Source organism: Colias eurytheme, chromosome 29 (assembly GCF_061535395.1).
Source record: "Colias eurytheme isolate Ceu_HAF_F1 chromosome 29, ilColEury1 Martin Lab GWU primary, whole genome shotgun sequence".
Lineage (NCBI taxonomy): Eukaryota > Metazoa > Arthropoda > Insecta > Lepidoptera > Pieridae > Colias > Colias eurytheme.
In genome coordinates this window covers 5,807,863-5,834,670 of record NC_143008.1, presented here as the reverse complement: position 1 = coordinate 5,834,670, position 26,808 = coordinate 5,807,863, and the positions used below count along the sequence as shown (strand labels likewise).

The 26,808-nt window shown below is 34.3% G+C and overlaps 1 protein-coding gene across 1 annotated transcript; it reads left to right on the top strand.

Moving 5' to 3' along the window:
- The first annotated feature begins 211 nt into the window (after positions 1-211).
- Positions 212-25,433, top strand: cv-d (vitellogenin-like lipoprotein). The gene is made up of 29 exons (XM_090118113.1): positions 212-253; positions 2,053-2,094; positions 4,353-4,537; positions 5,084-5,176; positions 5,496-5,618; positions 5,945-6,085; positions 6,657-6,778; positions 7,580-7,736; positions 8,149-8,243; positions 9,019-9,187; positions 9,529-9,781; positions 10,316-10,479; positions 10,947-11,167; positions 11,939-12,140; positions 12,673-12,810; positions 13,100-13,193; positions 13,726-13,827; positions 14,287-14,401; positions 15,298-15,441; positions 15,926-16,049; positions 16,475-16,569; positions 16,996-17,196; positions 17,736-17,871; positions 18,882-19,109; positions 20,110-20,220; positions 21,104-21,230; positions 22,415-22,529; positions 24,165-24,254; positions 25,091-25,433. The coding sequence occupies exons 2-29, from the start codon at positions 2,064-2,066 to the stop codon at positions 25,242-25,244; spliced, it is 3,930 nt and encodes a 1,309-aa protein (XP_089974239.1). The 5' UTR covers positions 212-253; positions 2,053-2,063; the 3' UTR covers positions 25,245-25,433.
- The last annotated feature ends 1,375 nt before the right edge of the window (positions 25,434-26,808 follow it).

The window sequence follows — 26,808 nt, the reverse complement described above, 5'->3', positions numbered from 1 at the left end:
CAATTTGCATGAAATTTGGTATAGAGATATTTTGATACCCGAGAAAGGACATAGGATAGGTTTTATCCCGGAAATCCTACGGGAACGGGTTTTTCTCTGAAAACGCGGGCGAAGCCGCGGGCGGAAAGCTAGTACCAAATAAAAGATAACACAATCGAGTTACAGCTCTGTTCCACTACCTCTAATATTAGTACGTAATCATTATGTGTGAGTCTCTTGAGATGCAAACAGTGCGAATAACAGTTTATTAATCGTAAGTATTTATAATTCTCTTTTAAATAATCTATTTATATATACAAAAACTTTTCCTGTCACTGTTTTTATAAGAAACTCTTGAGAAACTTGAAATTTTGTGTATCTATACTAATTTTATAAAGCTGAAGAGTTTGTTTGTTTGAACGTGCTTATCTCAGGAATTACTGGCCCGATTTGAAAAATTCTTTCGGTGTAAGATAGCCCATTTATCGAGGAAGGCTATAGGCTATATATTATCACGCTAAGACTAACAGGAGCGGAGCACAGTGGGTAAAACCGCGGGGCACAGCTAGTATTCGATAGGTCGTTAAGTTTTTATAAATACTTAAATGATAAGTGTGTCAGAATAACATTCGCCGGTTTAGTTAGTCTTTATATATAGTATTATTTTCGTGTTTCTCACCTTGAAGATTTTTGTATAATTGTGTTTTCGAACGATTTTTCTAAAGAAAAGTTTATGAATACGGTTGGTTTGAGAACAGTGAACTATTTTTATACCCTTAAGTGATAAGGGTAGGCAGAACAAAGTTTGCCGGGTCATTAAGTAATCTAAAACTATAAGGAAAACTAACGTAGTGACTCACTGACACAAATTGGAACAGCTACTAGCATAAGACAGTTGAAATTTTTGCTGCTTTCTTTTTGTGGTGTAAGTGAAGACACATAATAAGATAGCTACAAGCATAAGACAGTTGAAATTTTTGCTGCTTTCTTTTTGTGGCGTAAGTGAAGACACATAATAAGATAGCTACAAGCATAAGACAGTTGAAATTATGTACCATTTCTTTTTATAGTGTAAGTGGGCATCAAGAAAGCATTTTATAAATTCGCACTTTTTGGGGCGCTAAAAAATGTGTGTTTGTATGAAAAGTTAGTCAGTTTTGAAGCAGTAACATCATTACATAGTAGTAGGATATGTTTTATGTAGCAGAGTATATTAGTCTATGGTAGCAGTGAAGTCCCATGTCCCCAAGTGGGGTAAGGGGCAGATGCATTATACATCTGTTTGATCGATTTTCTTTAGGGACAAGTAGGTGATCAGCCTCCTGTGTTCTGCTAGACCAAGACATTTTTTTCTTCATCTCAACCGGGAATCGAACCCTGGACCCATCGGTGCTACGCTCACGCGTCAACCACTGTACCAAGGAGACGGACACTATGTATTGTAGGCTACATTATATCCAGTTACCACGAGAAACCGCGAGCTGCGGCTAGTCTAATTATAACTAGGAGTAATTGAAGGTCTTAAGATTGATTGTTCGTTTCTGTTTCGATAAAATTATTGTACTTATTTTGAAGGTATTTGGAGTTAAATCCATACTAATATTATAAATGCGAAAGTAACTCTGTCTGTCTGTTACTCAATCACGCCTAAACTACTGAACCAATTTGCATGAAATTTGGTATGGAGATATTTTGATACTCGAGAAAGGACATAGGCTACTTTTAATTGCGAAATATGTACCACGGGCGAAGCCGGGGCGGACCACTAGTAGTGAATAAAGTTTATAATCTGGTTTGATAAATATGAAAATTTATACACTAATGAATTCTGGTTTGATAAATATGAAAATTTATACCGTGTTTGTATCACTGTATATACTCTATTATTTACGCCTAAACCACTAAACCGATTTGGATGATATTTTCTACAAAGAAAGTTGGAGATCCAAGAAAGGTCACGAATGGATATTATAATATAGTGTTTGAATTTGTGTAGTTTATTTGTTATTAACGTTCACGATAATTATTTTTACGAATTTGTTGAGATAATATTAATATGTTATTTTTTTACAGAAAAGACAGCAATGTTAACTTGTGGGCTGGTGCTGTTGGCTGGTGAGTATCCTTAAAGGGGTGACAGACGTACGAGTAAGTACGCGAACTTGTGGCTCGACGACCTTTTTCGCTCGTGTGTCACCCCAAGTACGCGTACTTAAAAACCGTCGAGTAAGTTCGTTGACGATCCAACATGTTTGAAATTTTACTCGTAGCCCGCCTTCGCTCGCACGTCTGTCACCGCCGCGAGCCGCGAGCCTAGCCTGTCTAGCTATAATAGGTGTTACTAAGTGCAAAAGTTCAATTAATTTCGTCTTCTTCTTTTAGTTTTATGAAAATAATTTAATATAATTAATATTAATGAATATAATATAATTGAATATTGGCGAAGGTATCTTTGAATCACGCCAAGGAAGTTTCACTCGTGACGCGTGGGCTCGGCGCACACGCTCTTTTTTTGTAAAGTACCCTCAAAATATAATAGTAAAAACGAAAATATATCCTTCAATTTTTGAACATTTATTTTGTTAGAATGCTATTTACTTAAAAATAAGTGCTGGTTATTAAATTAAAAATGTCTATACATATTTAATTCCTGAATAACATAAAATTCCCTCTGTTGATGACATAGAGACATTCGATATCGGTGACACGCGAGAAGCTACTGACCAAGCTCTACGTGTGTCACCGACGTCGAGCCGAGTAAGTACGCGAACTTTAAAACCGCGATTTTAAAGTTTGTACGTCTATCAGCCCTTTTACTATATTTTTTTGTGTTTGTGATAACTAAATAGTTGAAATTGATATTTTGGTTTTATGGCATTAAAATGCTTTATATAAATATAAATTTATAAAGATAAATAGTTTTATGTTATTTATAAAGATAAAATAATAAAACTAAATAGTTATTTTTTTTCCCGAACACAACATTTTTTTTAATATTTTTTGAAGTACGAGGATGGTTCTTAAGGAGAGAAAACGTAAACATGTACTAGTAAATAATAATTGATTTAAAACCTCGTCATATATCCTAGGTTTATAGAATATCTTGAGTTTGATGGCAGATAGCCTATCCAACGATGATCAATGATCATGGATTAAGGCTTTATAGACCGGGAGATACTGACAGAAAATTTCGAGTCATTTGTAACAGGATGGCGGTTCTACAGGGATCTTAGTACGCAATGACAAAAAGAAAAATGATGGTGTGAACGCTGGTACCGGTGGGTTAGTCGCGTGGGCGTTAGTCGAACTCGTCGGAAAAATAGCGAAAGTCAAACGATTTGTAACACAAAAATTTTAGAATTTACCGATAGCCCATAAAAAACAAGTAGGCGGTAGTGTCATGCCATACTTTTCCGGTATGACTTACAGCCCGCCATACCGACGCGAATGTGTTGATTAAAAAAAAACAATTATTCAACCATTTGTACCAAGCTAACTTTTGCACAGGTAACCATCGTCGTGCAGCCATTTACGAAAATCGCCATGCCATACTTTTCGGACGATTCCAAATGGTCGCCATACCGCCGAAAATCTGCAAAAAATTTTTATTTCACCTATCTTTTTGTACCAGTATTGCATTTGGCTTTTTGGAGAGTATTTGATAAAATGTGACCATTATTATATTTGCCATACTTCTAGTAGGGGGAAAAAGTGCTGTCATACTTGAAAAATAAATTTATTATTAATTTATATAAGTGAAGATTTCCAACACCTAGATCTTTGAAATTTTGTATTTATATTCGTTGATCCTCAAACTTACAGGAAAAATAAGTGCCATACTGTTACAAATCGTTTGACTTTCGCTATTTTCCGACGAGTTCGACTAACGCCCACGCGACTAAGCCGCCGGTACCAGCGTTCACACCATCATTTTTCTTTTTGTTATTGCGTTCTAAGAACCCTGTAGAACCGCCATCCTGTTACAAATGACTCGAAATTTTGTGTCAGTATCTCCCGGTCTATTAGGCTAAAATTCTGATTTGAAAAGTATCGGCAATCGAAGTCACTTTTTCAGATTGCTACAAAAACACCTCTATTGAACTAGTGTATATATAATAACTAGCTTACCGCCCGCGGCTTCACCCGCTTTGTCTTTGTCTCTGCATAGTAAGTACAAAACAAAGTCGCTTTCTCTGTCTCTATATCCCTTTGTATGCTTAAATCTTTAAACTGCGCAACGGATTTTGATGCGGTTTTTTTAATATTTTAGTATATAATTTATTAGGTTTTAGACAAAGCGGGCGAAGCCGCGGGCGGTAAGCTAGTGTACAATAAAGTGTAAATAAATTAATAACTAAATCTTCTCTCTCCAGCCACATTCGTTGCCAGCTCTGGCCTAGACTTCCTCTTCCCTGAGCAGAAGCAGTACCACTATGACCTGAAGGCCAACGTATCTGTGGGCAGTCTGGACTCCGCTAGTTATTGGTCACTCGGTGGTCGACTTCTGGTGCTCTTGTATGATAGGAATAGGATTAGATTGCAACTGGAAGGGTTACAGGTAACTTATATGGACTTACTGTTTAATTTTCACATAGTATTATTTCCCTGTATATCACTTTATTAAAGAAAATTTTATTCGTGTTTAATAATGTTATGTCTAAGGAAGAGCGAGATGTTCTACTCCAAGCATTGAGTCAATGATGTCTCAATAAAAAAAATGCTCTTTAACACTCCAATTGAAATCTTACTATATAATATTATAAATGCGAAAGTTTGTGAGGATGTGTATGTGTGTGTTTGTTACTCTTTCAAGCAAATACTACTGAACCGATTACAATGCAATTTTGCACAAATATAGAGGGTAACTTGGATTAACACATAGGATAGGTTTTATCCCGAAAATCCCACGAGAACGGGAACTATGCAGTTTTTTCTTTGAAGACGCGGGCGAAGCCGCGGGCGGAAAGCTAGTATTAATTAGAGAACTTAATTCCATACTATCAAAAAACTACTACTTTTAGTACGAGAAAATTGAAAAATAAATGCAATACAAATTCTAACACATCAAGATGTCGAAATTTATGGAAAAAAAATATTTTTTCAGGCTTCATTGTGGAGCAGAAACAATGGCTACGCATCATATCACTCAGAAGATGCAGTGTTTTATCTCTCTCAACCCTGGGAAGTGGAGTATCAGGTAAACATAAGAGAAATAGACATGTGGTGTTGTAAAAGCATATATTATTATGCGCTGATATTGTTAAACAGTTTTCGCTGAGTTTAGTACTTGCTAAATATTTAGGGACCATACACACTTTATATAAAACATTTTTAATTAATCAATACATCATTTCTGTACACAATAACAAAGAAAATCTAGTCACCATCAGTTCTCTCTCTCCAACGATTACAAAGTAAATATCTTGTTGAAAAATTCATTCGACAAATCCGCATTCTGAGACAGGAACAACGATATAATATTAGCATGTTAAAATATGTAATATATTTTATTTCAGGAAAACGGTTTTATCAGCTCTATATACTTTGGCAATGATACAACATGGTCAAAGAACATAAAACGGGCTATATCAATTAACTTCCAATTGAAGAAGGATGTGGGGTCATACACTAATACTGAGGTAAGTTTTCAAAATCAAAAATCATAATCAACTTAAAACAAAGTATTTTAAGAAAAGTAACATAAGCTAAAAAGTCGCGTACCTATTGTATTTTTTTTATTGTGAAATAATGAGAAAATTTAATATAAACTGATTAGTGTTCATTTTTAATGTCAGCATTTAATGCTATTGATAAATATTTGATAAGTGCATTTGAAGAATAAAAAAATAATATTGTCAGGCGGGATTGAAACAAAAAAAATTACAAATATTTTATTTTTATGTTTGATGTTACAAAATTATTTTTGACTTAATTAAAAAGAAAAAAATCTATTCTTTTCTTTCAGCCATGTCTCTACGCAAGCTGCGTGATGATCTACACGGCTCGTGGTAATTCTATAAAGAAGTACAGTTCGATCCAGTTCTCTTCTGGTGGCATGGAGTATTCGTGGAGCTCTGTTCCTTGGGTCAATAGCGTTGGACGTGTGGTAAGTTAGAATGTTCTAGAATTTTCTAGGAGGTTAAAGAATGTTCTGGAATATTCTAGAAGGTTCTAGAATGTTCTGTGTAAAACAAAGTGGCTAATATTATAGCTAACTAGCTGTGCCCCGCGCTTTTACTCGCATTGCTCCGCTCCTGTTGGTCTTAGCTTGATTATGTACTATATAGCCTATAGCTTTCCTCGATAAATGGGCTATCTAACACCGAAAGAAATTTTCAAAAATTCTTACAAAAATAATAATTAATGGGTCAGCACCATTTTCAACATCTTCTTTGTATCTAAGATATTCAATCTTGTATAGCGGTTATATTTTTGTTATTCTTTTAAGGGCCGATTTTTCAATGCTTGGATAAAATTTATTCGTTGAATAATGTATAAAACTACCATTTTAAAAACGTATTCTAATTGCCAGTATTTGACAGTTTGCGTGACATTTTAATATTATCGTGTAATACTTTATTGGACGGATAAGTTTTATCCAAGCATTGAAAAATCGGCCCTAAGTTATATTTTTGTTAAACTTTATTCTTTATTCGATAATCTTTATTAAATTTCAGCCCGAAAACATCGCAACATCAGAAAGGATATACGAGTTAGATGAACATGGATTAACGAGCTTAAATATGAAGGGAGATTTCCGATACAAAGTCAATGAACACATTTTAAGCGTTACTTCAGAGTAAGTATTCTATTGAGGGCCGATTTTTCAATGCTTGGATAAAACTTATCCGTCCAATAAAGTATTACAAATGTCACGTAAACTGTCAAATACGGGCAATTAGAATACGTTTTTAAAATGGTAGTTTTATACATTATTTGACGAATAAGTTTTAACCAAGGATTGAAAAATCAACCCTAATATAGAAAAGTTTCTTAGAATGTATAGAAGTATCGACCGCCTCCTTGGTACAGTGGTTGACGCGTGAGCGTAGAACCGAGGGGTCCTGGGTTCGATTCCCGGTGGAGACGAATAAAAAATGTCTCGGTCTGGCAGGACACAGAAGTCTGATCACCTACTTGTCCCTAAAGAAAACCGATCAGTGAAACAGATGTATAATGCATCTGCCCCTTACCCCACTTGGGGACATGGGACTTCACTTATAGAAGTATCATTTGCCTAGTTTAAAAAAATAAGTAATTTACATTTTTATTGAATTAACTAGATGACCCAGGAATCATCGTAATTCTGCCAGGACACCCTTATCATTTAGGGGTATGAAATATACATGTTTGTCAATTCTCAACCTACTTACCCGGTATTTCATACAAATTGCACACTAAATTTCATACAAATCGGTCCAGCCATTACGGAGGAATTTTAAGTATAAAAAGATTTAATAATAGATGGCGCCTTGGTAAAATTTTAAAGAATGGAAAACTATTTGAATGCTATAAAGCTAAAAATTAGATGGCTCCTTACAAAGCGTTCAGATAAACTCTAAATGTTCAGCATTTACTGCCATTCATTGCTGTATTCCAGACTATCACTCTACCTGGACAGCGAATCACCAGCCCCGCAAACATCCAAACTGGATATACCTAAGGAGAGCATTCAGTACCAGGCCAATGATTTTGCTGACCCTACCAATGGCATTCGATCGTCTAGTCAGGAACACTTGAAGAATCGGACTTATGAGGTAAGCTTCTTTTTACCCGACATATCTTCTATTTAGCCAACTGTGACAAAAGGAGAGTAATGATTTTTTGAAGTGAAACTTATTTAGGCGCGTTGAGAGTAAAATTTCAAGGTCGCTCCATGGCAATACCGTCAAGTCATGGAGTAAGGTGACGATTTTGGTATCTTTGAATCTTGCCTTGCTTCTATGTACTGTAAACAATCTGTGTAAATTTAACTTACTGTTAATTGAAATTGAAAATAAACTATCAATCCAGTTTCTTAGCTACAAGGAGACAAGAATATGTTACAGATTTAAAATGAATTGATGTTTTAGATACTCAAAATCAGTCCTATCTTTTAGGAGCAACAAACGAACACACTGACACACTTCCTCCCTATTTACTTTATAAATTAAGTAATTATTGTTTCAGATATTAATGAAAATAGCCACAAAAGGTATAGACGCAGATAACATCGTGAGAAATGAGGCTCTAATACATAGCTTGGATTTCATCGATCTTCTGAAGTGAGTATATTTTGAATCTTCTTTCTATCTATCTATCTTCTTATATATAAAAATGAATCGCAAAATGTGTTGGTAAGCGCATAACTCGAGAACGGCTGAACCGATTTCGATAATTCTTTTTTTATTATATTCCTTGAAGTACGAGGATGGTTTTTATGTAGAGAAAACGTAAATATGTACCACGGGCGAAGCCGGGGCGGACCGCTAGTATATATATAAAAATAAATAAATAAAATAAATAAATAATAAAATATAAATAATATATTTTATTTAAACTATTGTTAGACGTAACTTTTGATTTAATATTTTTGTGGATGAGTAGTTGTCACTGTTTCCTGTCCGAACATGCTTAGCTGTCGCATACTATAAATTGCCGCGTTCCTTTGACTCGGCGCGCAATCGTACGGATCGTGCCTAGGGGCTCGGACGTTGTTTATACGACGTTTGACCCAACTACCTTCACTTTGCTAACAGTCGTTGACTTGCTGCGATTTGTTAATCAATTAGGTAGCTGTGTAGAATCGCAGTACATTCTAATTACATTTCAAACTAATATTTAACCCAGTCTCGCGTGTTATTTCTATTACTATTTTAAAGAGCTTTGAAAGATGAAGCTTCTTAGAAATATCATGAACAACCACAGAACAGTAAGGTGTGAACAACATATTATCTCATATGTCAATCATATTTACACACACCCGCCTCAAACTGAATAGATCGAATGCGAAACAATCGAGAAATAACTACTCAGAATGATGAAATCTAAAAATTTCAGCACTGTATCCCGCCTTTCTTACGACTCTCTAGTACAGCTCTTCGCAGACCTAGTCCTAGGAACTAGTTATGACCTAGAAACTGCTAGAAATATGTTCCTAGAAGTTCTGCCTCACGCTAGGAGTGAAGCGTGCGCGAGGTTCATCAAGTATCTTGTTATTGAACAGAAGGTAAAGATTTATTTAAATTATTTGATAGTAAATTCATTTAATTCTTTGTAAGTTTTTTTCATAAAAAGGAATGGAAATTACACATGCGATATAAAAGTATACAACTAGAATAAACAGTCATACAAACAAAATAAATATCGAATGACAAAATTGTTTAATATAAACAATCTTAAATTATAGGAAATATTTTTAGTTAGAAAATACCCAAAAATACGATCTGTTCAACCAATTAAAACTAAACGCCATTTATTCGTTATATTGTTCATGCTTATTCTAAACACCACATACCTACAGAGCCCTTACAAAATAAGAAAGTACTGCATTAACATCCTCATTTCTAGTCAAAAATAGAAGACGCAACGCTCCTCTCGCTCATTCGTAAGCTTCCGTTCAACGTTGCTATGGGCAACCACAGCCAATCCCTGTTAGAAGACCTGGAGACATTCACCAAGCTCGGTCTGGACTTCCCCACGGATATACGACATGCTGGGATCCTGTCGTTCGCCATACTTGCGTATAAAACTGCTGAAGCGAATCAGGTGAAACAGGATTACTTTGATAATCTGGTCGTGAAGTACTTCCGGATGTATAGTGGTGAGTGTGCAAATTATTAATTGTGTATTAGTATTAGTGTCTTATGGAATGTCTTAAATTGAGCAGCCGTTTGATAAGGGGTTAAGGTCTTTATAAAACTTTGTTGATTTACGAAATTACGATTTAATCGAAATCTTTATATATAAAAATGAATCGCAAAATGTGTTGGTAAGCGCATAACTCGAGAACGGCTGAACCGATTTCGATAATTCTTTTTTTATTATATTCCTTGAAGTACGATGATGGTTTTTATGTAGAGAAAACGTAAATATGTACCACGGGCGAAGCCGGGGCGGACCGCTAGTGTAATAATATATCCACCTCTATTTCAAAACACATTTCAAAACTTTTCACGTTTAAAAAAAATAAATGCACGGGGGCAACTATTAAATTACCTACGAGACATAACTATACTTATGATATATAAGATAAGCAGACCATATACAGGAGCTGTTCAACCACATATTGTTTATGTTTATCCCTGTTAGAACTGCTTGAATTTTTCTTTATTTTTCTACATAAATACATTTTCAGATTGTCCCCAATACCTGGACAGGATGATCTGGCTGCAAGGTCTCTGCAGTCTGGGTTATGCGGCAGAATCCTACATTCGAACCATTTACAGTGATACGAGTAGGAACAGGCATGAGAGGCTGTGGGCGTCTCTCGCGTGTGGTTTGGAGGCTAGAGGTTATACGGTAAGTTGAAGGAAATTAGAAGCTATGACCTTTTACATTAATAAATATAAAACAAATAAAAACCTCCTTGCCTCCTATTTTAGTAAGAAAGCTTAATTTATTAAGGAATTATTTAATTATTTATTAATTTTATTAAAAACTAGCGGTCCGCCCCGGCTTCGCCCGTGGTACATATTTACGTTTTCTCTACATAAAAACCATCCTCGTACTTCAAGGAATATAATAAAAAAAGAATTATCGAAATCGGTTCAGCCGTTCTCGAGTTATGCGCTTACCAACAAATTTTGCGATTCATTTTTATATATAAGATGTAGAGAAGGATGAAAACATTAACAATGTTGATTTAAGAGTTATAACAGACGAACGGCAAGTTGTGAACGGCAGAGGCTACTTCAGCCGTCGCCTTTGTTGGAAAATCATAAATAAATATCTATTGGTAACTTAAATAAATGACCAATAAATTCCAGGCACTAGAAATAAGCCTACCCATCCTGACGAACGACGCAGAGCACATACAACTTCGTATCGCGGCGCTACACGCGATCCTACGCTCCGACATTCGAGCAACGGACTTCCTTTTCATCCACAACTACATTACCAGCTCTGAAGATGACCAACTCAAGAGATTCTGGTACACTACTGTGAAGAGCTTGGAAACAAATAAGTACTTTGTGGGGTATAGCGCTGCGTAAGTATTTAATTTGTTTGTTTATTTAAAATAAAATAAAATAAAGTTTATTTGACTCAGAAACACAAACACTATTTGTTGCTAGTTTTGTAAAGCCTGGTATTTTTTCCATTTTTTCCCTAAACAATATTTATTATTAATTTTTACCGTTATCTTCTATAATATAATAAAAATCAATCGCCAAATGCCAAATTTGAAAACAGCTGAACCGATTTTGTTAATAATTTTTTTATAAAATTCCTTGAAGTACGAGGATGGTTCGTATGGAGAGAAAATGTAAACATGTACCACGGGCGAAGCCGGTGGACCGCACTAATATATATAACTATTTTGTTGGTTAGGAGAACTATAGGTCAATAATGTTGTGTAGAATAGAAAAAGCAAAGTTTAGAATACATCAAAATTTTTGAAGTGAAACTTCTTTAGCCACGTTGAGAGTAAAATTTTAAGGTCGAGTCATGGCAATACCATATTATGATATCTAATATATAGCGAAAGTTTGTAAGGATGTATTGATGTATGGATGTATGGATGTATGGATGTATGGATGTATGGATGTTTGTTACTCTTTCACGTAAAAACTACTGAACCGATTACAATGAAATTTAGCACACATATAGAGGGTAACTTGGATTAACACATAGGATAGTTTTTATCCCGGAAATCCCACGGGAACGGGAACTATGCGGGTTTTCCTTTGCAAACGCGGGCGAAGCCGCGGGCGGAAATCTAGTTAATCATAATTCTTTAATTTTATCATGATGTTTACAGATCCTACTTCGTCCCGTTCGTAGCGAAGCAAGTCACCAACCCAGACACCACATACTGGGCGACAAACAATTACATCATCACAAATGGAGATGAGAACGGAGCAGCCTTCCAAATGTTCAGTATTGGGGAGGAGTCGAACGCCATGCCGGCGATGGCAAGTGCCACGATCAGTTCTGGGGGGAGGAGGCCGTATCAGGCTGCTGTGAGTCATTTAGATAGAATGTATTATTTGAACCACATAACGCATACAATTTAGAAAAGGGAAGAAAGAATTTTCAGAATATAAGATAAAATATTTATGATTAAAAGCAATGCAATACAATTATATTATATCAGATAAACTATGGGTTGGTTAGTGTGTTGTGTCTATGTGTCTATTTTGAAATATCTCAGTATAGCTAGCTCAGTAACAAAAATGTAAATTTTTTCATATATAAATTCAAACCCATGTACCTGTGATAAAATATAAATTCAGAAAATCTATCGATTATACTACATAAGCCGTGAGTGCCATTTTGCGTTTTTTTTTTATTGAAAGCTTCACCTCACCATCACATTTTTTGAATCGAAATTTGGATCTCTGCATTTCTAGAAAACCATGCGAATGTAAAGATAGTGTTTATAAGATTCGTTAGGACATGCTTATCCCTAGATATCACTGAGAATAGTTACCTGGAATCCAAGTACAAATCCTAATGTAACGTTTTTGCTAAATTAAATTACCATTTTTATAGATATATTTTATAGCGGAGGGTGTATCATCACATATATTCAAGAAAATGAGATACTCAAACGTGAAAGACATGAAAGTGGAAACGCTGGTGAAAGTCTTGGAGAAGATGAAGATATGGACATTGAAAACACCGCAAGAGGTAAATGATAAGCATTATTACTTTATTTGAAGCTAAAATAAAAGGACAAAATATAGCCCATGTCCTTCAGGCAAATAAGCTTTCTGTTGCCTAAATAATTTGCAAATTTCGTTAAGTTATTTCGGAGATTATTGTACAAGAAAGACAGTCAAATTGAGAACCTCTTTTTGAAATCGATTGAAGAGGAGGAGAAGCAATAAAAAATGATGCAAAAATATTCCTTTTTAGAGCAAACTAATTTGCGTGTACTAGCAGCTTGCTGGTTGATAATATAATAATTTGGTTTCAGGTACATATAGATGTTGTAATAAAGATCCAGGATAAAACTGTCTACGCAACACATGTAAATCAAACGAGATTTAATAGTTGGAACGGTGACGATAGTACGTTATGATTTCTTACGAATAAGGGCTGATTTTTCAATCCTTGGTTAAAACTTATTCATCGAATAAAGTATTAAACTACCATTTCAAAAATGTATTCTAATTGTCCGTATTTGACAGTTTACAGGTGACATTTTAAAATGTTCGTGTTATACTATATTGGACGGATAAATTTTAACCAACGATTGAAAAATCGGCCCTAAATTGAACAAATATATAAATAAAATTTAATCAAACAAAGAAAGAGCGTGTGCGCCGAGCACACGTGTCAAAAGTGAAACTTCTTTGGCAATATTCAAAGATACCAAAATCGTCGCCTTACTCCATGACGTGACGGTATTGCCATGACGCGACCTTGAAATTTTACTCTCAACGCGCCTAAAGAAGTTTCTCTTCAAAAAATTTGTTTGGTCAAGATCTATTTAGGAACAATCAAAAAATAGTGGAAATCAATTTATAATTCACGAAAATTTGTATAAATTAACGAAACGTTAAAAAACGAAACGAAAATTAATGTTCTTATTTATTTTAGTGGCCAAATCAATAATGGAGTTTCTACGCTTCGGAAGTCACATAAACCAACAAATGGTGTACTATCCTACTCAAATGGAAATTAACTTGCCCAGTGATTTAGGTAAGAATTTAACAGTTTTAAATATTTGAGAAGTACAGGAAACAACAAGCTAAGTAAATATTGTTAAGTAAGAAAATAATATCATACGAAATGAGTTGTAATTTTTTTCTTAAAAGACTCAACGGATCTGAATGAAATTTACCGTAGGGTAAAATTAAGTATAGTCTGGATCTAAGTTTTCATCTTCGAGTAAAATTCGAATAAAACCGCGGGCTGAGCTTAAAGTATAAAAGCTTAATCTAAGCTCAAACCTAAACACGTATATTTTTTTATTTTCTTTTGAAATAAACCTGGAACCGAAAGAAATCTTGATGGAGGTGGGCCAAAATAAAAACAATATCTGGAGTTTTTATCGTGTTAAATTTAAAGCCATAATAAAAAAAAGATATTATATGAAAAGCAGACCATTAAAACAAAAACTACTAAATGTATTCAAAATTATTGTATGTTTACCTACAGGAACACCAGTACGTCTGCAAACATTGAACATGGCGTTCACATCAGTGCGTGGAAACCTCACAGCACCACCTGATCCCTCGCTGGATCTGGATTGGGAGAACGATTTGCATATACGGTTAGTTCATCATCATCATCAGATTCTTTATTATTATCATAATAATCATCTGCTTAATTATTATTACGATAAAAACCATCATTATCTTCAACAATTTTAAAAAGTGGTTGCTGGATTGGCTCGTTTCAAATATATCTTCTTATATATAAAATTCTCGTGTCACAATGTTAGTCTGCATACTCCTTCGAAACGGGTGGACCGATTCTCATGAAATTTTCTGTGCATATCGGGTAAGTCTGAGAATCGGCCAACATCTATTTTTCATATGTACCACGGGCGAAGCCGGGGCGGACCGCTAGTAGCTTTATAATATCGATCTGGATATCTCTGTAGAATTTTTTTTATTTTTTTTTCATTAAATTAATATTTTCATCCATATAGATGTTAGTATACCTTAAAACTATGTTAGTATTATAATTATACAATTTTGAAATATTTGTCGCGTCCTTCATCTTCTTGTGCCGATGCCGTTTGTACCATCATGCCTCTTGAGGCTTGCCTCAGGATGGATTGTTCTTATTTTATTTAAAAGTTTCAATCAAATCAAATTTCTACTAATACAACAGATAATATTTTAATAGTATCTTACTAACTGAATGAATCGAGCGAAAATGTTACAATTACGTAACTGTCTTGTACATGGAAAGAAAAAGATCCAATAAATCATATACTAAAGTTCTATTTTGATTGTATGTGTGATATTTTAGCGCTTATATAACTATATATAAGCGCTAAAATACAACAACAACAACAACACAAGCTCGCGTAAACAACATTATTTTAACTATAAATAAATAAATATTCTCTTCTAACATAGGCTATTATTCTGAATTCTTTTCTCATCCTGAATCACCCATTCAAAGTCAGAGTAAACAGCCAATAAAGTATGTTCCCAGGTTCCAAGGCACACAAGTAACATCCATATCAACAACAGCACCACTTCTACAATCAGAACATGCAGCAAGGGTCCAGAGATCTGTGGTAGCTCATCTGCCGATCAAGTTCAATGTTACCTGCCAGTCTTCTACGAGATCTGTGGCGTGAGTATACAGTTTCAATATGTTTTTAGGGTTACATATAGAACATTAACTGTCTTTTTCTTGCTGTAATAAAAACCTGGGAAGGATGAAAAGAATATGGGATCACAGTCCGCACATCTATACTAATATTATACAGCTGAAGAGTTTGTTTGTTTGTTTGAACGCCCTAATCTCAGGAAAAATTCTTTCGGTGTTAGAGAGTAGTATATTATATTATTATCACGTTAAGACCAACAGGAGCGGAGCAACGCGAAACGGAGATATTAAATACAGGAAATTCTACTATTTTACATTTTTCATCGTCTGTGATCGTATTTTCCCATTGTGAGACTGGCTTAACTGTATGTTGAAATGAAATCTTGGTTACAAAAGTACAATCTTAAAAAACGTTTTTATAAGCGTAGTATGAAAAAATATATTTCAAGTATGTATAAAAATATATAAGGTAGCATCCTAAAGTTTAAAACTCAATCTTCATTTTCAGTTTAACCTGGTTAAATCCATTCGCTCAAAGGGCGGGAGTAGCCATGCACTCTAGGGTCCAAATAACCATGGATTCGAAGTCGGGACGTGATGCGTATACCGTGTCGTCTAGACCTATATCTAATGTAAGTTCAATCTCCTATCGATATCTTTACTAATAATATAAAGCTGCTGAGTTTTTATTATTGTAAATCTATAGCATCGATATAAAATTTTCTTTCATCTTTGGCATCGGGTTTTGAAGGGGAGAAGAAGGTCCCTTGTTTCCTCTTTTTGTTACGAATTTCATCAAAACCATGATTGAAATATGGCAGAATTACACACAGATATACCGCTGTAGTGTTCTGAAATTATCATTTAATACTTAATTTGGATGTCTCATTGAGTTACTATGTACTAAGTACACTACGTAGTAATAATACCTCAATGGGATGTCTATATTTTCACGATATAATCTAATTTTTTTAATCTCCACTGTATTTTTAATTTTTAAAACAGCTACAGGTATTTTCGTTGATTCTCAATAATATAATTTCGTTTATTATTGTAGGTAAATGAAAAGGGCATATTCTTCGACTGTGAGCAGCAGACATCTGGCTCTGAAGTCATCGAGAAGTATATAATGTCCAAAATTATCAACTACGAGTAAGTATTTATAAATTTTAAGGTTTTTAACGAATTTTTGAACTAAAAATTTAAGCGTGCTATGCTGGGTTCGATCCTGAGTTCGATTCTCGGTGGAGATGAAAAAAAAAAATTATGCTAGTTCGGAAAATCGATCAGCGAATTAGATGTATGGATAATGTATCTTTCCCATATAGGGGACACGTTTCATTTTATTATTTTACTGATAATCCTTATTGAAGTGAAACTTCTTTAGGCGTGTTGAGAGTAAAATTTCATGGAGTGAGACGATTTTGGTAGCTATGACTCTTGCCAAGGAAGTTTCACTTCTGACACGTGTGCTCGGCACACACGCTCTTTTTTATCCTTGAATACTTATTTTGGCAAGATTCAAAGATGTTTTACTTCTGACACGTGTGCTCGGCACACGCGCTCTTTTTTTTTCAGTACACCACATTCCCAAAAGACTATCCTGGATACTATCCACCAATTAACACCCCTCCCCGGGTGTGGGCTGATCCTCCCCCCCACACGACAGGAACAAGGGGGGGATGAAGTGATTCGAGTGAAGTTTACACTGGGCAACGTATCTTTGGAAAGGATAGACCGGGTCGAGGCTAATTTTGGTGTCGTGTTGAGTTATTATAGGTATGTACATCTATACTAATATTATAAAGCTGAAGTTTGTTTGTTTGAACGCGATAATATCAGGAACTACTGGTCCGATTTGAAAAATTTTTTCGGTGTTAGATAACCCATTTATCAAGTAAGCTATACGCTATCATTACGCTAAGACCAACAGGAGCGGAGCCACGCGGATTAAACCGCGAAGCGCAGCTAGTTATCAAGTACATAGATACTATGGGTTTGTGCCATGGTATTTCTAAATTTAAATTCAAATTCAAATTATATTTATTTGCAAGAATGTAGTTACAAACTATAGATGTTTTTAATTACAATATTATGGGGCTAATACATTCTACCCATTGATTGGGTGTGCAAATATAATTAAAGTTTGGTAAATTGGTACAATTTTATGAAATTTGTTCTGTTTTCTTGTGAAAAGGTTGAAAAGAGTTGCATGATTATAAAGGATAGATTAGTAATTGATAAATATATTATATATTAATTTTAAATAAACGCTTGGATACGATAATATCTTCTAAATTATTGTTATTTATTTTCAGTCTCGATGAGAAGAATGTGTTCTTGAAAATCGACTCAAATACAAAAATAAGAAGTGCAGGCCGTAATGTATCTGTAGAATGGAATTTATATGTGAAACAACCACACGCGGCAGACCCTAAGAGAACTCATTGGAAGGTAATAAAATAAAAATAAAATAAAATAAGCCTTTATTACTGCAAAAACATTACAAACTACTACAAAAAATCTTATACTACTTTAAGCCGTTGACAATATTCCTTATTTATTCCTATATTATATTATATTGTATATTATTTTAAACGTTTCTAAACTATTTTCTGTATTATATTATTACGTTAGTTGTTAATCTATATAATCGGCAAACTTGGTTCTTTTATGGCAGCTTGTCTTCAGACAAAGGCCTCCTCTAAGGATTTCCATTTCGCTCTATTTTTAGCTATTCTGATCCATTCCGGGCCAGCTATCTTTTTAATATCGTCTTCCCACCGCTGGAAGGTATTGAAAATTTATTTATTTTGAACACTTTATTGTATTAACATATAAAATAACAGGTACAATATATGTTTTAATATTTTGGTCTTAGGTTGGCCTGGTTGGTAGTGGCCCTGCCATCCAAGCCAGAGGTCGTAGGTTGGAAATCGAATATTTGTGTGATGAACATAGATGTTTGCTCTGTGTCTGGGTGTTAATTATCTATATAAGTATTTATTTAAAATTATATAATATTATGTATGTTTATCAGCCATCTGGATTCCATAACACATGCGAAAGCTTAGTGTGGGATCAGATCGTGCCGTGTGTGAAAATTGACCTGAAATATTAATATTCCTGATAGTTATTTCATAAAACAACAAAACAGCTTTCAAAAGGAAGATGGTAATCCACAATTGCATAAAAGTTTCTTTCCGTGTTTAGAAAGCCTATGGGACGTCATGGCTAGCTAGGTATTTTGATGTGAGTCAGCGTACTCTATCCACTTATAGCCCATATTTGTCAACAAATTATGCATATAAACCTTCTTCTCTTGAATCACTATATCTATAAAAAACTGCTTCAAAAACCGTTGTGTAAATTTTAAATATTTAAGCACGGACGGACGGACAGCGACAGCGACTTTGTTTTATACTATGTAGTTATGTTCAAGTTGGGGTTTGAAATTCTCTCAGCTCTGCTACAAAGAAGACGACGTCAGCCATGCACCAGCAGACGAAGACATCACCACAACACCGTCCGCCTTCGAAGGCCGGACCACTATCACGTACAGATCATCAGATAAGTTCAGCAGCTGTTCCATGGATGATAGCTCCAGTGTCTCCATACGGTATAGAGGTGCTCCGAAATACGTGCAGGGGAGTTTGGAGAGACGAGTTGATTTGCAAGTTATGGGGCAGAGGGTCAGTATATATTTATTTATTTTACTTGGAGCATACTTACACAAACAAGAGATATATTATAGCAGTTAAAGATAAATACATAAAGCCAATTAAAGGTTCTCACGTGTAGAGATTACATAAAAAATAAATTAAAAGATATAGACCTACCAATCCATTTAATTTTCAGGTTTTTGTCTTAGTCGTTTAACGAGTAGAACTTCAATTGAAGCGGGATCGCGGATTCAAATAGTGATCGAATTTTTGCCATTCTGTAAAAAAATCTCGTAAATCAGTTACTTTAAAATAATATAAGCGATAAAAACCGTGATTGTAAACAAATGCATTAATTCGATAAACTATAATGTGAACATAATGTCAGTTACGTAATATGAATTTACTTTTAGACAGAACGATGCTCTTTCCGTGTAAATAAACCGAATTTAGTATTAACCCATTATATCGAATCTACTAATTATAATAAGATTATAATCTACCAAAAATAATGCGTAAATTGTAAACAGTAAGTATGTTAGGGATCACATTTTTTAGATCTATTACATTCTTGCGGGTTAAATATCCCATGAGTAATCTAACGATGCTTACAATTTTACAATAGACTACAGACCCATGTTGAAAAAGTTATGAACCACCAGGTGACCTATCTAGAACGATATAAGAGCATAAAATAATAAGATTCAGCACTATGCCGTCACTTGTAAGCTGTCCTATTGAGTGCAGATGAGAATTCGAAAGTACAGGTACAGGAAATTTTTTCCCCTTGTCTCCATGATTTTTGTACGGCGTTGCGGAATAATGGATTAAAAGCAGTATTGAAATAGTATGATACAGATGCCGTACAAAATCAAATGACCAAATTTACCCCGGCAATTGTTGGAAAATAAAAATAAATTCCGACTTTGTGGACATTTTTGTACCAACTAAGTTATAAATAAACTTAAATGCCCAAATTCTAAATGTCCATATTTCTGCTATTTTATATTTTGTCTTAAACATATTTCAGCTTCAAGACTTCGATCTTCTACCGAAACTAGGTTTAATGGGCGGCACTCCGGCTGGTCAGTTCCTTGGCAGCCTGGATAAAGACTCGATAAATGCTACTGCTGTTATTAAGGTAAGGTTTGGCAATTTAGTTATTTTTATGTCATAAGTAAAAAATAAAGATATGCACCATGTCCATGCAACTGGCACAAATGTCATAGTCGCACATAAAGTACCCGTCTAAGTTTTTTTTTAATTACTTATCGAATGGACTTATCATGAATTCGATATTCTATTGTTCTTACCAGTTTTGTTTATTGAGATTGATAATAATTATGTTTATTAATAATTACGAAGGGGCCACGACAGGAGGAATCTGACATATTCCGTCAAAGCAGCCAAATGCCAATAGATATAACGTTTCGTTACACGGATTTTTTTAGCTGAGTAGAAACAAATTGTTTTATTTGATAAATGACAGGATTTAAAGTCGCTATCAATCATAGTCTTCCATACAAATAAGAATAAAAACAGTTTCTAAAGTGGTTTATTGAAGGCAATTTTTTTCGCTTTTAGGTTTTATCTTCGATCTATCGATAAAAACGTTTCGTTCCAGTTTTTTTTAATGTTGGCCATTGTTCTTGATTTGTAGACAGCACATTACAGCAGGGATGATATCAAAATAAGGCTTTTTAATTCGATTTCATAATTCCGGTTTCGTTTGTAAAACAACGAAGTTACAAAATTCATAATATAATTTTATATTTTTACACGTTTTTTTTTTATGACTATACATTACCGAGTCATGGTGGGCCCACAAAAAATAGTCTCCTTTCATTTTATATAAATAAGGAGGAATATTTATAAAACTAATTATTTTCAGAAACATAACATTTAATTTTAATTGTAATTAATTATAACAATTAGAAAAATTCCTCATTCGATTGAACACAGTTTGTTTATGAATAGATTCCATTTTACAAACAGGGATATTCACAAAATTTATTAATTTTCAGGAAAGAAATGGAGTCGCATCGTTGGTAGTTAATCATGGACCAGAAATGCAGTTCAAATCGGATAATATAGCAACACTTCTTGATAGTTTAACTGCTATGCAGATAATGAAGAAGTTTGGTATTTACAGTGAGTATTATTTCTTACTTACATTACATAGTAGAAAACAACGTCGCTTACTGTGTGTTTCTCTGTCTGTCATGCTTAGATCTTTCAACGCAACAATTTAGATGGGTTTCTTTTAATTAAAGTCATTACATGGGACTATATATTTAAAGGGTTATTTATGTATTAAATATGCGAAGCCGGAGAGAGTCGCTAGTTATATTATACAGGGTGTCCCACTGTTGGTATACTAAGCTCAAAGGAGGTTATAGTTTTGCATACGCTGAGTACGTAAAAAATACTTAGAAAATTCCAGACGTAGTTTTTTTTCAAATAGATGAATTTTTAAAACTATGTGTACGCCCATAACAAGCAACCTGCCCAGCTTTGTTACCAGCACGTGACCTATTGTTTAAGATTATGTTTTCATAGACAAAATGCTCACATTAGCGAAGCGGTATATGCCGGCTGCGCGAAGCTAGAGAAGAAAACATGGATTTTGAAGAAAAATTTAGCAAAAAATTTTTGATATAATTTTGTTGTTTAAGTATTTTTTACGTGATCAGTGTATGCAAAACTACAAGTCCCTTCGTGCTTAGTATACCAATAGTGGGAAACCCTGTATACTAGCAATAACCATTTTCCGTGTAAATAGAAAACATACATACATTCTGATAAACTTTGGCGTTTATAAAATTAGGAGGATCTTGCATCTTCGTCGTTTATGTTGAGTATTGTATATGGATATAATATAGATTGGATAATATCATTCTAAGAATTTTTTACGAACAAAAGCTGTATAATTTCGTGTTTTAACTCAGACTCTACATACGTTTTTACGCTAGTACCTAATTATTTTTAAAATCCATTTAAAGTTAATTTATACACTCACAAGATATCCGCTCGCGGCTTCGCCCGCTTTGTCTAAAACCTAATAAATTACATACTAAAACCTTTATCGAGAATCACTCTATCTATTAAAAAAAACCGCATCAAAATCCGTTACGTAGTTTTAAAGATTTAAGCATACAAAGGGACATAGGGACAGAGAAAGCGACTTTGTTTTATACTATGTAGTGATGTGTATAAATCCAAATTATAACATTAAATATTTTATACATTTACTGAAATGATAGTTTTGTACAAATAAGAAAGAGTATAAGCTATAATTAATATATAATAATTAATGTTAATTATTCTATTTTCAGGGGAATGCAGACTTCAAGGGCTCACAGTTCAGACTCTATCAGGAGGTGTGGAACAATTGCAGCCCATGCATTGTGCTGATAATTTGGTGTTGGCTGACTGTTCTGCTGTTCCTAGGTATTATATTTTTAAATAAAAAAAAAATAGTAATTATAAAAAAAACATATTACGTATTTTGTAATAGTCGATTCAAAAATAGTATTATTATTATTAACGTATATAATATTTTTTGATTTATATGTTGGATTAGATTTCAGAAATCCGTAATTTATAGATCACTAGCGGTCCGCCCCGGCTTCACCCGTGGTACATATTTCGCAATAAAAGATGTTCTTTCTCAGGGTCTAAAGATTGTCTGTGCCAAATTTCATCAAAATCGGTTGAGAGGTTTAAGCGGGAAAGCGTAACAGACAGACAGACAGAGTTACTTTCGCATTTATAATATTAGTAGGGATTTTGAAATCGATTTCCAAGGATTTCATATTACTCAAAATAACAAGAATTGTGGTACCATGTCAGTAAAATAGGGCCGTAGCCGGCAGTCGAAGGTAGTTTAAAAATTATACAGTTTTACTTGTAAAAGTTTACATAAATAATAAAGTTTTAAAGTTTTCGACTGACCGGTTGGCTTGGTTGGTTGCCTTCCAAGCCAGAGGTCGTGGGTTCGATTCACACCGGGGCAAAAATTTGTGTGTTGAACATAGATAGATGTTTGCTTTGTGTCTGGGTGTTAATTATATATGTCACGGCTAAAGGTAGGTGAGAACATAAACTTAAGATTAGCCGGCTAAACTTAGGTTTATTTTCGACGAGGTGTTAATGTTAGTTTATTCTATCTTTAGCCGGCTAAACTTAAGTGTAACCGCAGGCCCGTGGCTAAAAATGTCGGGGTGGGTAGATTTGGTTAGCGCCGGGCCGGTGGAGGGCTTGAGGGGCCCGCACAGTGCCAGAAAACACTCGCCCTGTTCCTTACATGTATTTTAGTAACCAAATCTACCCACCCCGACTCAGGGCAGAAAGCTGGTGGCTAGGTTAGGTTAGGTTAGAACTCTTAAGACCCGCACGAGCCGAGCGAGCGCAGCGAGCGTGCTGCGGCAGCAGCCGGCGAAGTGCCAGAAAACACTCGCCCTGTTCCTTACATGTATTATAGTAACCAAATCTACCCACCCCGACATTTTTAGCCACGGGCCTGCGGTTACACTTAAGTTTAGCCGGCTAAAGATAGAACAAACTAACATTAACACCTCGTCGAAAATAAACCTAAGTTTAGCCGGCTAATCTTAAGTTTATGTTCTCACCTACCTTTAGCCGTAACATATATATAAGTATGCATTTAAAATTATATATATGTATGTTTATCAGCCATCTGGTTTCCATAACACAAGCGAAAGCTTAGTATGGGATCAGATCGTACCGTGTGTGAAAATTGTCCTGAAGTATTTATTTATTTAGTTTTAGTTTATGTTTACATAAGTTTCTATCAACTTATCTTCTTCTTATATATAAAAATGAATCGCAAAATGTGTTGGTAAGCGCATAACTCGAGAACGGCTGAACCGATTTCGATAATTCTTTTTTTATTATATTCCTTGAAGTACGAGGATGGTTTTTATGTATAGAAAACGTAAATACGGGCGAAGCCGGGGCGGACCGCTAGTTATAACTATAAAAACGGCAGTTACGATTGAATAGTAAGAAAAGAATTACATACATATACAAATTCATATTATTAAAACCACATTTAATTTTCAGTTTCGTAATTCTTCGTCAAAAGGACGGTGGTATCAAAATGTATGACGCTGATCACAGCGCAACTGGCAATGGAAACACGTCCGAATCACCGTAAGTCTCTTGTGATACTGAAATTTGTGTTCGTGTGTGTCAATGTGTGTATTGTATGTGCAGTGTGTAGGTGTATGTGTTTGTGTGTGTGAGGGTACTTATAAGTGTGTGCGTGTATTTTGTAGTGTATGTGTATAACTGAGTGTATATGCAAGTAGGTAGTACAAATGTGTGCGTGCACTTTTATTCTGTATGTGCGTGTGTACATGCGCATATAATGAGTTTATGCTTTTATTTATTTATTTATTTTATTTATTTATTTAACATAATATTAATTCTTATGATCTAATTTACATTGATGCAATCATAAACTCATTCAAGTTTTTCTGTGCACCATAAGCCCACAAACCGCTACATATGTTTTAATACTTATTGTTAGTTCTTAATCCTAATAAAAAATTTCTAAGTACCCTCTACTTAGAAAATTTTTAGTGACGAGCGACATCGGTAATCTTGCTGGCCGTGTAAACATACAGTATGATCCTTCCGTGAATCTATAATTTTGTATTATTTGTATTTATATTTAGATAAAATTAGTAATAAGTTCTTATTATTTTATGAATGAACAGTTTAATTATATTTGAGAGTTTTTAGAAGGTTTTTTTAAGTTTATTTATATTCACTAAAAAGTATTGCTTTAGTTTGAATTTTAGATTTTTGTGAGTAGAGCTTGCGAGGTAGAGCTGTGTTTGAGAGATAGAGTTTGAAAGTAGGTATATGTGTGTGTGTGTTTTTGTGCATACATTCTCTTATTATTACGTTTGTGTTGTTACCTACTATGTTTGTGTTATCTCTCCTTTTTAATTGAAAATTATTACAAATAACTATATTTTCAGATTAATTCCGATCAACGATGGAGTCAGAGTGGCGTCAGAGTCCACAGGAGTGCTAATTTATAAGAAATACAATGAAACAGTAATACTAGTTCCCTTTGCATACATGGACTCCGTTTGCGGAGAATGTTTAGGACAAGAATATAATAATTGTTGATCATTTGTATTCGATAGGTAATATCTTTGAATTATAAGCCCCATATCTTACCCTAAAAAGACGAAATGAGAATCTACGTATACAGGGTGTCCCACTATTGGTATACTAAGCGCGAAGGGACTTGTAGTTTTGCATACACTGATCACGTAAATACTTAAACAACAAAATTACGTCAAAAATTTTTTGCTAAATTATTCCTGAAATTCCATGTTTTCTTCTCTAGCTTCGCGCAGCCGGCATATACCGCTTCTCTAATGTGAGCATTTTGTCTATGAAAACATAATCCACGTGCGGGTGGCAAGTAGGCGGGTTGCTTGTTATGGATGTACACATAGAGTTATAAGAATTCATCTATTTGAAAAAAAAACTGCGTCTGGAATTTTATAAGTATTTTTTACGTTCTCAGCGTATGCAAAAATATAACCTCCTTTGAGCTGACTATACCAACAGGGGACCACCCTGTATACAAGCATAATTCGTTTTTCTTATACTGCTTGAATTTTATTACTACAACTTTTATTTGAATGAAATAACTGTTGATATCTTGCCATACGTGATAATATTTTTTAAATATAATATGAGACCACGTTAATTTTTCTATTCACAATGAACATGCCATATTGTTTATAAGATTTTTTATTTCAGTGCCATCTATTGGTATTTAATAGAACTTTATAACACAAATGTATTTATTAAAACGATAGATATTACCACAATATTACCAACAGTGTCTTTGATTGTAACAATTAAGGCTAAAACTAACTACAACTCGACCAAGCTAATTTGGAATGCGGGGTGCCGCATTCCAACGAGGTGCAAACTGCAAACAAAACAATAAATGCAAAGTTGAATCTAACAAACGTTTGTTTACTTTTTTTAAGTCATAGCGGATCCTTTTTTTGCAGACCGTACCTAAGCGTCAGTGTGATGTAATCGAGGCGAGGTGAAAACTTAGTTTGGTCGAGTAGTAATTATTATAAATTAATTCAAGTGGACTTTCTTTTAGAAGTGTATTTAAAAGAATACATATTTCATGTTATGTAGTTATATTTTAAGATTGTATAAAGATTAAATACTTCTTACAGATTATTTGAATTACAAATAGTTCGGACATAATACTAGGACAAAGGGCGTTAAACCTAACAATTATATCATTAAATACTATAAATATTATTAGATATAAGATAATATTTAGTTTTAAGATACAGATGTAAATAAATATCTGAAAGAATACCTGATGTTTTATTTTTTACCCTATTTCGTATGACTAGGTTCAATACCCTCGTTTCGGAGCATACTTTTAAAGGATACAACATTTTAAGACCTTATTACAAATTGTAATTATACATATAACTCAAAGATGACTGACTGAGTGACTGTAATAGTGATCTATCAACGCAGAGCTCAAACCACTGGACGAATCGGGCTGAAATTTAGCATGCAGATGTTAAAGCGTAGGCATCCGCTAAGAAAGGATTTTGATCAATACCTCAAGGAGATAAGATAGGGGATGAAACTTTGTACCATGGAAATTTATCTTTTTCAATAATGAGCTGCGGGCAAC

Coding starts and splice junctions, on each gene's coding strand:
- cv-d (XM_090118113.1), top strand. CDS start 2,064: ATGTTAACTTGTGGGCTGGTGCTGTTGGCTG. Junction 5,619..5,944: donor GGTCATACACTAATACTGAG/GTAAGTTTTCAA, acceptor CTTTTCTTTCAG/CCATGTCTCTACGCAAGCTG. Junction 16,050..16,474: donor CGTCTAGACCTATATCTAAT/GTAAGTTCAATC, acceptor TTATTATTGTAG/GTAAATGAAAAGGGCATATT.